Source organism: Asterias amurensis, chromosome 21 (assembly GCF_032118995.1).
Source record: "Asterias amurensis chromosome 21, ASM3211899v1".
In the NCBI taxonomy this organism is placed as follows: Eukaryota; Metazoa; Echinodermata; class Asteroidea; order Forcipulatida; family Asteriidae; genus Asterias; species Asterias amurensis.
Window position 1 is genome coordinate 2,498,901 of NC_092668.1, and position 11,231 is coordinate 2,510,131.

The window sequence follows — 11,231 nt, forward strand, 5'->3', positions numbered from 1 at the left end:
AAAACTACTTTACTTCAGAGGAGCCATTTCTCTCAATACAGTATTGTATACTATCAACAGCTCCCCATTGCTCATTACCAAGTGTTTATGCTAACAATTTTTTGAGTAATTACCAATAGTGTCAAGTGAGCTTTAACAACCAGACTGCTGTCATTACGCTCAATTAATAAAATATAAATGGCATATGGCCCCGGACGCCATTATTAGCAATATCCCCAACTCCGGGCATGACAATGCCAAATTGCAAAGTCTTTGGTTTCACTGTGGTTTCACATAAGGATTTTCCATACGAAAAGTTTGACTGTCAAACTATACTTTCACTCAAAGGCATTGAACATTATCGGTAATAACTTGAAAATAAATATTTAGCATAAAAACTCTGGAGAGATGTTGATAGTAAAAAGAGTGAGAAACGGCTCCCTTTGAAGTAACGTAGTTTTTACAATAATAAAAGACTTCAGGGCCAGGCATCTGAAAGCACATTAAAGGCAGTGGACACTATTGGTAATTGTCAAAGACCAGTCTTCTCACTTGGTGTATTTCAACATATACATAAAATAACAAACCTGTGAAAATTTGAGCTCAATTGGTCGTCAAAGTTGCGAGATAATAATGAAAGAAAAAAAACAACCTTGTCACTCGAAGTTGTGTGCTTTCAGATACAAGTTGATTTCGAGACCTCATCTATGTTTGAGGTCTCGAAATCAAATTTTGTGGAAAATTATTTTTTGAAAACTGCGTTACTTCAAAGGGAGTCGTTGCTCACAATGTTTTATATTATTAACCTCTCCCCATTACTCGTTACCAAGTAAGGTTTAATGCTAATAAATATTTTGAGTAATTACCAATAGTGTCCACTGCCTTTAACTAAAGCAACACGGGTGTTTTCCCTTTCATTATTCTCCAGCAACTTCGATGATTATTTGAGTCAAAATTTGCACAGATTTGTTACTTTATTTATACATCCTGGGAATAATATTGGTCTTTGACAACGACAAAGGGTGTCAGGTGCCTCTGAGGCATGGTGGAAAAATACTGAGTCATGTTTCCTTTTGAAATGAAACCATGAAAGAGAAATCGATCCGGACTTGGAACGGGACAAAAATCACTCTCCTCACATTTGTTTTAAAAACTTATACCAGGATGTAATAGATACACTTTCAAATTAAAGGGGATGTATAAGTTTGATAATCACTCTTAAAATTTATAACAATAAAAACCTTTGGTTAGAAGTACAGCAGTATATAGCATTTTGAGAATCATTTCACTTTGATTCATTATGAATCGGAAAAAAATATTTTCAGTTCTTATCACCCAAAATTTTGAATCTGAGAAGCGTTACTGACACTAATGCTTCTCAGATTGTGTGTTCCAGCATAGGGTTCCAACAAGTACGGATTATTCTCCCTCCGTGGACTTATTCACTCCAGGTTTTCGGCAATATATAAAACATGCGACCACTTTTTGAAACGAAATCTTTACAAGTTATAGTTTAGATTTGTGGGGTTGAACAAAGAATTGACTAGAGTGGGATTCGAACCAACGACCTCCGGAATCGAATCCCACTCTAGTCAATTCTTTGTTCAACCCCAACAATCATTTCAAAATTTATCCAGTCAGTTTCCCTTGTGGTTTATATTGATAAGTTATAGTTTTAATACATATAGAGCCCATCATTTATATTGGATTGAATAATCAAACGGTCCAAAAACCAAAGGTATACTTTCCCTTTTAATGTGACTTTGAAAGAGAAAGTGCTTGAATTGCTTGACTAAAGTAAGTCTATGGAAACTCACTACTCCTTTCTATTGTGTCGTTTTGTGATAATGGTACAGGACAGCACAAAAAAACATCACGTGCAGAAGTTGCTCTTTTGATCATGTGCGCCGAACCGAAACTTTTCATAAATCCAGCGCTCAGTCGTGCAAGGTTGAGTAAAATAGCACACCACAGCTAGCAAGGCTGTGCCCGCCCAACACTTGGCTCGTTCTACACCGTCATTGAAGAGCTTTAGCTGGTGTTTCTCAAAGAATCTTTCGTGCCTCATTGTTTTTAACTAGTCTGAAAGTCATGGCTGTTACACGATACATAGCTGGGTTGCTTCTGGTTGCACTGGTTGTTAACGGACAGGAATGTAAGTTGACTTTATTCATTAAAAAACTTCAGTCAGGTTTAACAGATGTAATGACAATTTTTTGCAAAGAAAGGGTCGCCATCAAAACAGATAAAAGCTGACTCATGCTACGAAACCCGTGTGTTTTCACGGCCATGGGGTTTAGGATTGCCGGAACATAAAGGGGTGATCTGAAGCTCAAACCCACCACACTGGCATGCATGGTTGCACATAATAAGTGTCGTAGCAGTATGATTGTAGTATTTTTAAGCTTTTTAATTTTGTTGAGGTTTTGTTGATAAATAAGTTGGTACCCAAGTGCGTCTGTCTACGGGCGAATTCCCATAAATTCACATCAGAGCTAAACATTTTCGCTCTTGCAAAAACTAGGGAAAAATTTCCGTATTATACCACCACTTTTACATTCGTATGAAATGAAATAGTATGAACTCTACTCAAATGTGATTCTTATTGTAAAAGATGAGTAAATTAGTGGCAGGATAGGGATAGTTTTCCGGAAAGAAACATTATGTCTCCCAATTCTGCCACCACTTTTTCATTCGTGATGATGAAATAAATTGGAATCTAATTTACTTAACCCACTTCCTTCTTTCTTTTTGACTACCATTTTTTTTTTTTCAAAACAATCTCAGATGAAAAAAATGGTAAACAAATAAAATCTTCTTTTTTTTGCCTGATCAGTTGGAGACTTCCAGGAACCGTTGTCGCTGGGCGCATCATTGCAGCAGATTCACCCATTCAGTAAGACATTTAATTATTCATTGTTTAATTATTAAAGGCACCGAGCACTATTGGTAATTACTCAAAATAATTGTTAGCATGAAACATCATTTTGGTAAAGAGTAATGGGGAGAGGTTGATAGTATAGAACATTGTGAGAAACGGCTCCCTCTGAAGTGCCATAGTTTTCATGAAAGAAGTAATTTTCCACGAATTTGATTTCGAGACCTCAAGTTTAGAATTTGAGGTCGCGAAATCAAGCATCTGAAAGCACACAACTTTTTGCGACAAGGGTGTTTTCTTTCTTTCATAGTTATCTCGCAACTCCGACGACCAATCAAGCTCAAATTTTCACAGGTTTGTTATTTTGTGCATATGTTGAGATACACCAAGCCAAGTGAAAAGACTGGTCTTTGACAGTTGCCAATAGTGTCCAATGTCTTTAAAGGCACCGGACACTTTTGGTATTAAATTACTCAAAATAATTGTTAGCATAACAACTTACTTGGTAACGAGCAATGGAAAGCTGTTGATAGAATAAAACATTGTGAAGTAACGTAGTTAATGTGAAGGAGGTAAATTCTCACTCAAATATTAAAAGACTTCAGGCCTGAAGCATTTTAATATGCATCTGAAAGCGTTTTTTCCCCAGAGTTCCTCTTGTATAGGGTCAACCAAACTAGAGCACGAAAAATATGAATCTGAGCCTGCGTTAATCTTTATTACTTACTCGGTACTTGGTAGGTTTTCCTCCTGAAGCTTCCGCTGGGGAACTTAACATGGAGTTCAGGAGAGCGTCGTCTAATTCGGTTTTATGTTGTTGTCGTTTAGGCCAAGATTGTGAATGTAAATACTTTTGAAGATTTGGTGGGATTCGGATTTGGGTTTGTTTTGTTCATTATTTTATTGAAATGTAAACTCTTTGTTGAGCCTATTGATCAACATATGTTGCCCCCAACCTAAATTTTTTGAAAAACTAGCTGCAGACGACGGTGGTGTCAAAATGACATTAACAATATGACTTCATTTTTGGGGATACCAAAACGGAGCTCAACCAAATGGATTTACATGATTGATGACGTCTGGGTTTTCGTAGTCTTTTTGAAAAGCACCCAAAAGGGTATTCTTATTAGGATCAGAAGCTTTTTACTGCCATGTGAATTCAATATCGCTATTGACTAAACATAGTATTTTAAAGAATTTCAGCTTAGATCACTAAGGGCTGGTAGAGTCATTCAAGCTAATCTTTTTGAAGATTAAATCCCCGCTTCTTTCACGAGTCTGGTAGGTCTTGTCACCACGAGGTAACCTTACAGGCAACTTTCAGGCAACCAACCACTGTGCGTGCTAAAGGACCACTTATTGCACATGATTAATTTTTCACGATTGAACCATGTTTAATGAATATTATGTGAACAAAATCATGGTAATATTTTAGTCTAATTTGGAGGGTAAATTTGCAAAAGAGTTTGACCTAGCATCTTTTTATTCATTTTTTAAATCAATTTCAGGAGCTTTGTTAAATTTGATCGGATTCGATTTAAAAGTTAGGGGTCATTAACTTTTTAATTTCTTTTTCGAAAATTGTTTTGAAACCCCCTGGCCCATCCCGAATTTCGATGTTGGCACTGAAGAACAAAGCAATAACTCAAAATGAACCAAATATTTAAGATCAAAGGTCGCAAATTCAGTTGTTTTCAGTTACTTTTCCTGGCCTAAACAAACAACTTTGCAGTTTAGTCAGAAATGGTGACAATCTTGCCAGCTTGGCCAGCTGTTATTTGTTCATACTGCCCTATTATCTTTTAACACTATATATATTTCTTCAATAAAACAAACTGAATTTCGATTTCTACTCATTTCTCTTGAAACACCAACTTTAGAATATTCGAAGAAAAAAAACTGAAATTGTTAAACATCTAAAAAAGCTTTTTAAAAAAGAGGCCTGATTTCATAGAGCTGCTTAAGCTTAACTAAGCATAACTAAGCAGGAAACCAGTCACATTTTGAACATTTAAAATGGTATTTTAGCTGGTAACCTCATTCTTGTGAGCATAATTTTGTTCTGCTTATTAGCAATTTTGTTGAAATTTGGCAATGGTTTGGATGTCTTGTCTTGACCAGTGCCATTTCGTGTCAACCTTATCCACCTAAAAGTTTTGCTCTTGCACTATTGTATCTATAAAATTAACATTTATTAACATTGCAATCTTATTCATTAACATTCTATTATTGTTGGATTGAATCATTTCTTTAGTGGGAAAATTGATGAACTCCAACTTCCCTTGCGAATTCTGTGAAGATTTTTTCGACTTCCTCTTGAACGTCACAACAAGCAAAGATACCTTAGTAAGTACCACGGACACGAAGAGTAGTTTTGCTCATAATCTCACACTGCGTTGTTTATTCTTCTCCTGGTGTGATGTGACAGTTTTTTGGTAATAATATCCTGAAGACGGAACAAACTTGAATGAGCCTGTGTAGAGTTAAAGTGATGTGTTGAAATTTTGTCACGAAAACCTTCAAAATAATTGTTGAAATATTTTATTTTTGTTGTTGTCATGCAGGATGGCATCGAGCAGCTGTTGTTAACCGTGTGTGAATGGGCCCCTTATGTTCTCTACCAAGAATGCCGCAACTTTGCGAAACAGGTCCCGAGCATAGTGGATATGTTGGCGAAACAATATCTTGTAAGATAGTAATACATAATATCATATATCTTTAACAAGTCAAGGGGAAACTTTTGGGACGCTAGGTGGCAGCAGACATACAAGGTAAATTCATTGTTGTCGGTAGTGCGCATGATCGGAACTGCGTAAACGATGGAAATTTACCGGGTAAGTCTGCTGCCACCTAGCGCTTCACAGTATTCCAATGTACAGTAATTGGTCATCAAATAACAATAGCCGTTTGAACTTTAGATTTAAAGGTATTTATATTCATGGTCGGTCAAGGAAGGTACATTTTTTAAGCCTACTTACTTTGAAGTCCATACTAAGAATCTAATATGAAGTCAAAATATGAAATCTTTATGTGAAAACTTTATGTGAAAACCGTTAACAAATTTTGTTTTCAAATGCTGATTCCGGTTGTTATAACCCAATTTCGGCTAATGTGTTTACATGCTTAAACTTTTGCATGGTTTTTCGCAATTTCCTTCTCTGAGTCACACAACGGATTCAGCCAAAATGTTCACAGAATTATTACTATTCAGGTATTGTGGTTGCTCACACAAAACAAAAACGCTGTCAATCAATCTAACAATCAATCAATCAAAAATAACATTTATATAGTGCCAACACAAACACAAACTGTACAAAGGAACTCATGAAATGAATTGCAATGTACTTTAGGAACAAGATAACATTTAGAAGCAGTTTTTCTCTTATTAAGAGATTCTATTATTAAGCACTTTTTAACCATCTTTTGATGAGTAAGAGCACTTTGTAGATTATTGTATTTCTTCCTCCATGGTTTGAGCATCCTTTGTGTGATTTGGAATGGTGTTTCACTGTTTTGGTGGGCCAATAGAAGGAGAGCATGCATCTATCCAAATGTAAAAGAGTGAAAAACATCACTCTTTACATTTCGAGTTGTCCCTCATATATGGCTCTTTAAAAACAGCGGTGGTTATTTCACTTTTTTTAAAGGGTTTTCACTCCAGGACAGAGTGAAAAATCACCCAATATATAAATTTAAACGAGTGGAAGACCACTCGAAAAAGAGTTGTTTTAATGTCCCTCATATGGCTCTTCAAATAGTGTTTTTACACTCTTTTGCAATTATAGAGTGAGCGATCTGCAAAATGACACAGCGTGGGTTCTGCCAGCATATTGCGACACAGCACCTTGTAAACCATTACATGGTGCTTAGTAAAGGAGGAGCTGAACTCATAATTCAAACGTATAGTCCCACATACCTTGGAGGAAAATACTGTATATTTCAGCGCCTTGAGCGTCACTGGTCTGTAGGATATGCGCCCTATAGACGATGTGACCTCTGACGTCACACGAAAATCATAACATGATTCGCGCGCATACCGCCGTGTTTTGGCAGCCAGCTAGAAAGTGTACGCAATCTTACTGTGACTGCGCAACTCAGTGCCCGGCGAAACATGACGTATAGAGTGTCAACAGAGGGCGGTTTGAATGTAAACATAGGTCACATCGTCTATAAGAAGCCACTATTATGATTATTATTACTATCAAACTGTCACCTTTAGTTTGTCATATTATTTGACAAGTACCATATTTTTTTCTTCTCTCTCCAAGAATGGTTCCGAAAACTGTGCTCCTCTCTGTAACAAGATCGGAGAAGGTAACCGCATGCAAGATGCGATGAACTTCATGAAATTGATGAACGCCATTCCGATGAAGCGCCCCGAGCAAAAGCCTTAGGGTTGATCGGTCTATCCGTCGCGGGTGCATCAAGAGAGGGCGGCAGAGAGGGTGACCATTTTGAAGACAAGTGGGCAAGTTTTAGGAGGTAATCCGAAATTTTCAACATTTGTAAATATAGTACGGAAGTACCTTTTTCAAAGACTCCATGTCCTGTTTCAGTCATCAGTTTTCCAATTGATTCGTCCGTTCATTCAACAGAACAAATATTTCCGAAAAAGTTACATACACTGGGAAAAACTGGAGTGTGAAATTGACACCATTTGTGTTGTCATAATAATATATTTAAAAAAAGCTACATTTTCAACATGGTGTTAAAATAACACTAAATTTGTCCAACACACTGACACTGGTGTTATTTCAGCACCATGGCTCTCTTTTGGGTGCCATATGAACACCCCCAGTTTGCAATGTAACTTCAGTGAAGTTCTCACTGTATTGAATTTTATATACAATGTTGAAAGTTTTGGGTATACTCCTAAACTTGTCCATGACGGATAACGCTTCTAGTAAGATAATTAATGAATAGCTTGATAGAGAACATAAGGGTACTTTTTAACTGATCATTATCCATAGATTTTAAATGGTGTCTCTTTTTATGCGGCTTTTTCTAATCTGATTTTGGTTAAGGTTTTATTGGGGCTTGTGTAGATGGCGGGCATTATTTTTTTGGGGGGGGTGGGGGTGGGTGGCCATAACATGCAAGTTAAATACAGTTCGGGTGTTATGCTTCCCAGTTTGTTTAAGATTTGTTGAATTAGCATGTGAAAGACGGAGTATACTCTAATTAATTGTCAAAGATCATCAACTTCACTTGGTGTATCCCACCATATGCATACAATAACAAACTTGTGAACACTTTTGTGAACAATGTGCGAACATGAAAGAAAAACGAACGTTGTTGCATAATAGTGTGCTTTCATACTCGGGGGTAAACAAAATTCCTTTCCCCCAAATCTACTTTACTTCAAGGGGGGATATTTTAAAGCAGCTCACCGCTGCTCTTTGCGTAAAGTAAATGTGCATGGTCATAATTTGTTTGAGTTATAACCAAGGGTATACCCACCCAGAGTTGCATCATATGCAATACATTTTTTTTTCATAAACTTAAAATAACGACACCACCAGTTACATATACACACAACTCTCTTTTAATGATTACATATTACTCCTTTCTTTCTTTGAAAAATAAATGTTATAATAGATATATAAACTTGTTTTATTACTCATAAATGGAAGTGAAGCATTACTGTCTTGCTTTGTAGTGCAGATAAATATTGGTCTAGAACACTTTCGAAAAGATTGCAATTTAGTTCTTGCAGCATAATGCAAATATTGTTATCTGTGTGTTTGATTGAACAACGAGGTTATTAAACACTTACATAATGCCTATAAAGATCGACTGGAATCTTTGTCACTTATTTTGTTCAGTCAGTTCAGTTAAACAGTCTTTAGATTTTAATCCAAAGATTTTCCAAAAGTTGACTGATTTTTGATAAAATCATGAGGCTAAATTAAGCCTTTTATTTTTTTTTTGCTTGATTTTTGATAAAATAAAAGGGCTTCAGCAATTTTTTGCCTGATTTTTTTATAAAATCATAAGGCTTAGGCCTTGTGATATTCTCTGTTTTTGCCTGATTTTTTTATAAATCACAAGGCTTAAGCCTTGCAATTTTCTTCACTTTTGCCTGATTTTCGATGAAATCACAAGGCTTCGCCTTGCAATATTCTGTTTTTGCCTGATTTTTTCATAAAATCATTTAAGCCTTGCCATTTTCTTCATTTTTGACTGATTTTTTCATAAAATTATAAGGCTTAATTAAGCCTTGCAATTTTCTTCATTTTTGACTGATTTGTTCATAAAATCATAAGGCCTTGCATTTTTCTTCATTTTTGACTGATTTTTGATGATATCATAAGGCAACTTTCTTCATTTTTGAGTGATTTTTTATGAAATCATAAGGCATATAGCCTTGCAATTTTTTTCATTTTTGATGAAATCATAAGGCAATTTTCTTCATTTTTGACTGATTTGTTCATAAAATCATAAGGCTATAGCCTTGCAATTTTCTTCATTTTCAACTGATTTTTGATGATATCATAAGGCAACTTTCTTCATTTTTGAGTGATTTTTTATGAAATCATAAGGCTATAGCCTTGCAATTTTCTTCATTTTTGATGAAATCATATGGCAATTTTCTTCATTTTTGACTGATTTTTTCATAAAATCATAAGGCTATAGCCGTGCAATTTTCTTCATTTTTGATGAAATCATAAGGCTATAGCCTTGCAATTTTCTTCATTTTTGCCTGATTTTTTAATAAAATCATAAGGCTATAGCCTTGCAATTTTCTTCATTTTTGACTGATTTTTGATGAAATCATAAGGATATAGCCTTGCAACTTTCTTCATTTTTGACTGATTTTTTTCATAAAATCATTAGGCTTATAATAGCCTTGCAATTTTCTTCATTTTGACTGATTTGTTCATAAAATCATAAGGCTATAGCCTTGCAATTTTCTTCAATTTTGACTGATTTTTGATGAAATCATAAGGCTATATATATAGCCTTGCAATTTTCTTCATTTTTGACTGATTTTTTATGAAATCATAAGGCTATAGCCTTGCAACTTTCTTCAATTTTGACTGATTTTTTTCATAAAATCATAAGGCTATAGCCTTGCAATTTTCTTCATTTTTGATGAAATCATAAGGCTATAGCCTTGCAATTTTCTTCATTTTTGACTGATTTTTTCATAAAATCATAAGGCTATAGCCTTGCAATTTTCTTCATTTTTGACTGATTTTTGATGAAATCATAAGGATATAGCCTTGCAATTTTCTTCATTTTTGACTGATTTTTGATGAAATCATAAGGCTATAGCCTTGCAACTTTCTTCATTTTTGACTGATTTTTTTTTCATAAAATCATTAGGCTTATAATAGCCTTGCAATTTTCTTCATTTTTGACTGATTTGTTCATAAAATCATAAGGCTATAGCCTTGCAATTTTCTTCAATTTTGACTGATTTTTGATGAAATCATAAGGCTATAGCCTTGCAATTTTCTTCATTTTTGACTGATTTTTTATGAAATCATAAGGCTATAGCCTTGCAACTTTCTTCAATTTTGACTGATTTTTTTTATAAAATCATAAGGCTATAGCCTTGCAATTTTCTTCATTTTTGATGAAATCATAAGGCTATAGCCTTGCAATTTTCTTCATTTTTGATGAAATCATAAGGCTATAGCCTTGCAATTTTCTTCATTTTTGACTGATTTTTTAATAAAATCATAAGGCTTATAGCCTTGCAATTTTCTTCATTTTTGGCTGATTTTTTCATAAAATCATAAGCCTTGCAATTTTCTTAATTTTTGACTGACTTGTTCATAAAATCATAAGGCTATGGCCTTGCAATTTTCTTCATTTGTGACTGATTTTTGATGAAATCATAAGGCTTTAGCCTTGCAATAGTCTTCATTTTTGCTTGATTTTTGATGAAATCGTAAGGCTATAGTCTTGCAATATTCTCTGTTTTTTGCCTGATTTTTTTAGGTTTAAGCCTTGCAATTTTTTTTCATTTTTGCCTGAATTTTTGATAAATTCCTAAGGCTATAGCCTTGCAATATTCTTCATTTTTGCCTGATTTTTGATGAAATCATAAGGCTATAGGCTTGCAATTTTCTTCATTTTTGACTGATTTTTGATGAAATCATAAGGATATAGCCTTGCAATTTTCTTCATTTTTGCCTGATTTTTGATGAAATCATAAGGCTTGCAGTTTTCTTAATTTTTGACTGATTTTTGATGAAATCATAAGGATGTAGCCTTGCAACTTTCTTAATTTTTGACTGATTTTTTTCATAAAATCATTAGGCTTATAATAGCCTTGCAATTTTCTTCATTTTTGACTGATTTGTTCATAAAATCATAAGGCTATAGCCTTGCAATTTTCTTCAATTTTGACTGATTTTTGATG

The 11,231-nt window shown here is 34.6% G+C and overlaps 1 protein-coding gene across 1 annotated transcript; it reads left to right on the top strand.

Annotated features, from left to right (window-relative positions):
• Window positions 1-1,906: 1,906 nt before the first annotated feature.
• LOC139953228 (uncharacterized) lies at window positions 1,907-8,649 on the top strand. The gene is made up of 5 exons (XM_071952690.1): window positions 1,907-2,134; window positions 2,816-2,875; window positions 5,112-5,203; window positions 5,422-5,544; window positions 7,126-8,649. The coding sequence occupies exons 1-5, from the start codon at window positions 2,071-2,073 to the stop codon at window positions 7,249-7,251; spliced, it is 465 nt and encodes a 154-aa protein (XP_071808791.1). The 5' UTR covers window positions 1,907-2,070; the 3' UTR covers window positions 7,252-8,649.
• Window positions 8,650-11,231: the final 2,582 nt, after the last annotated feature.

Excerpts from the sequence above, each read along its gene's own strand:
- LOC139953228 (XM_071952690.1), top strand. The coding sequence starts at position 2,071 with ATGGCTGTTACACGATACATAGCTGGGTTGCTTCTGGTTGCACTGGTT. Across the intron at positions 2,135-2,815 it reads GGTTGTTAACGGACAGGAAT|TTGGAGACTTCCAGGAACCG; the intron begins GTAAGTTGACTT and ends TTGCCTGATCAG. Across the intron at positions 5,545-7,125 it reads TGTTGGCGAAACAATATCTT|AATGGTTCCGAAAACTGTGC; the intron begins GTAAGATAGTAA and ends TCTCTCTCCAAG.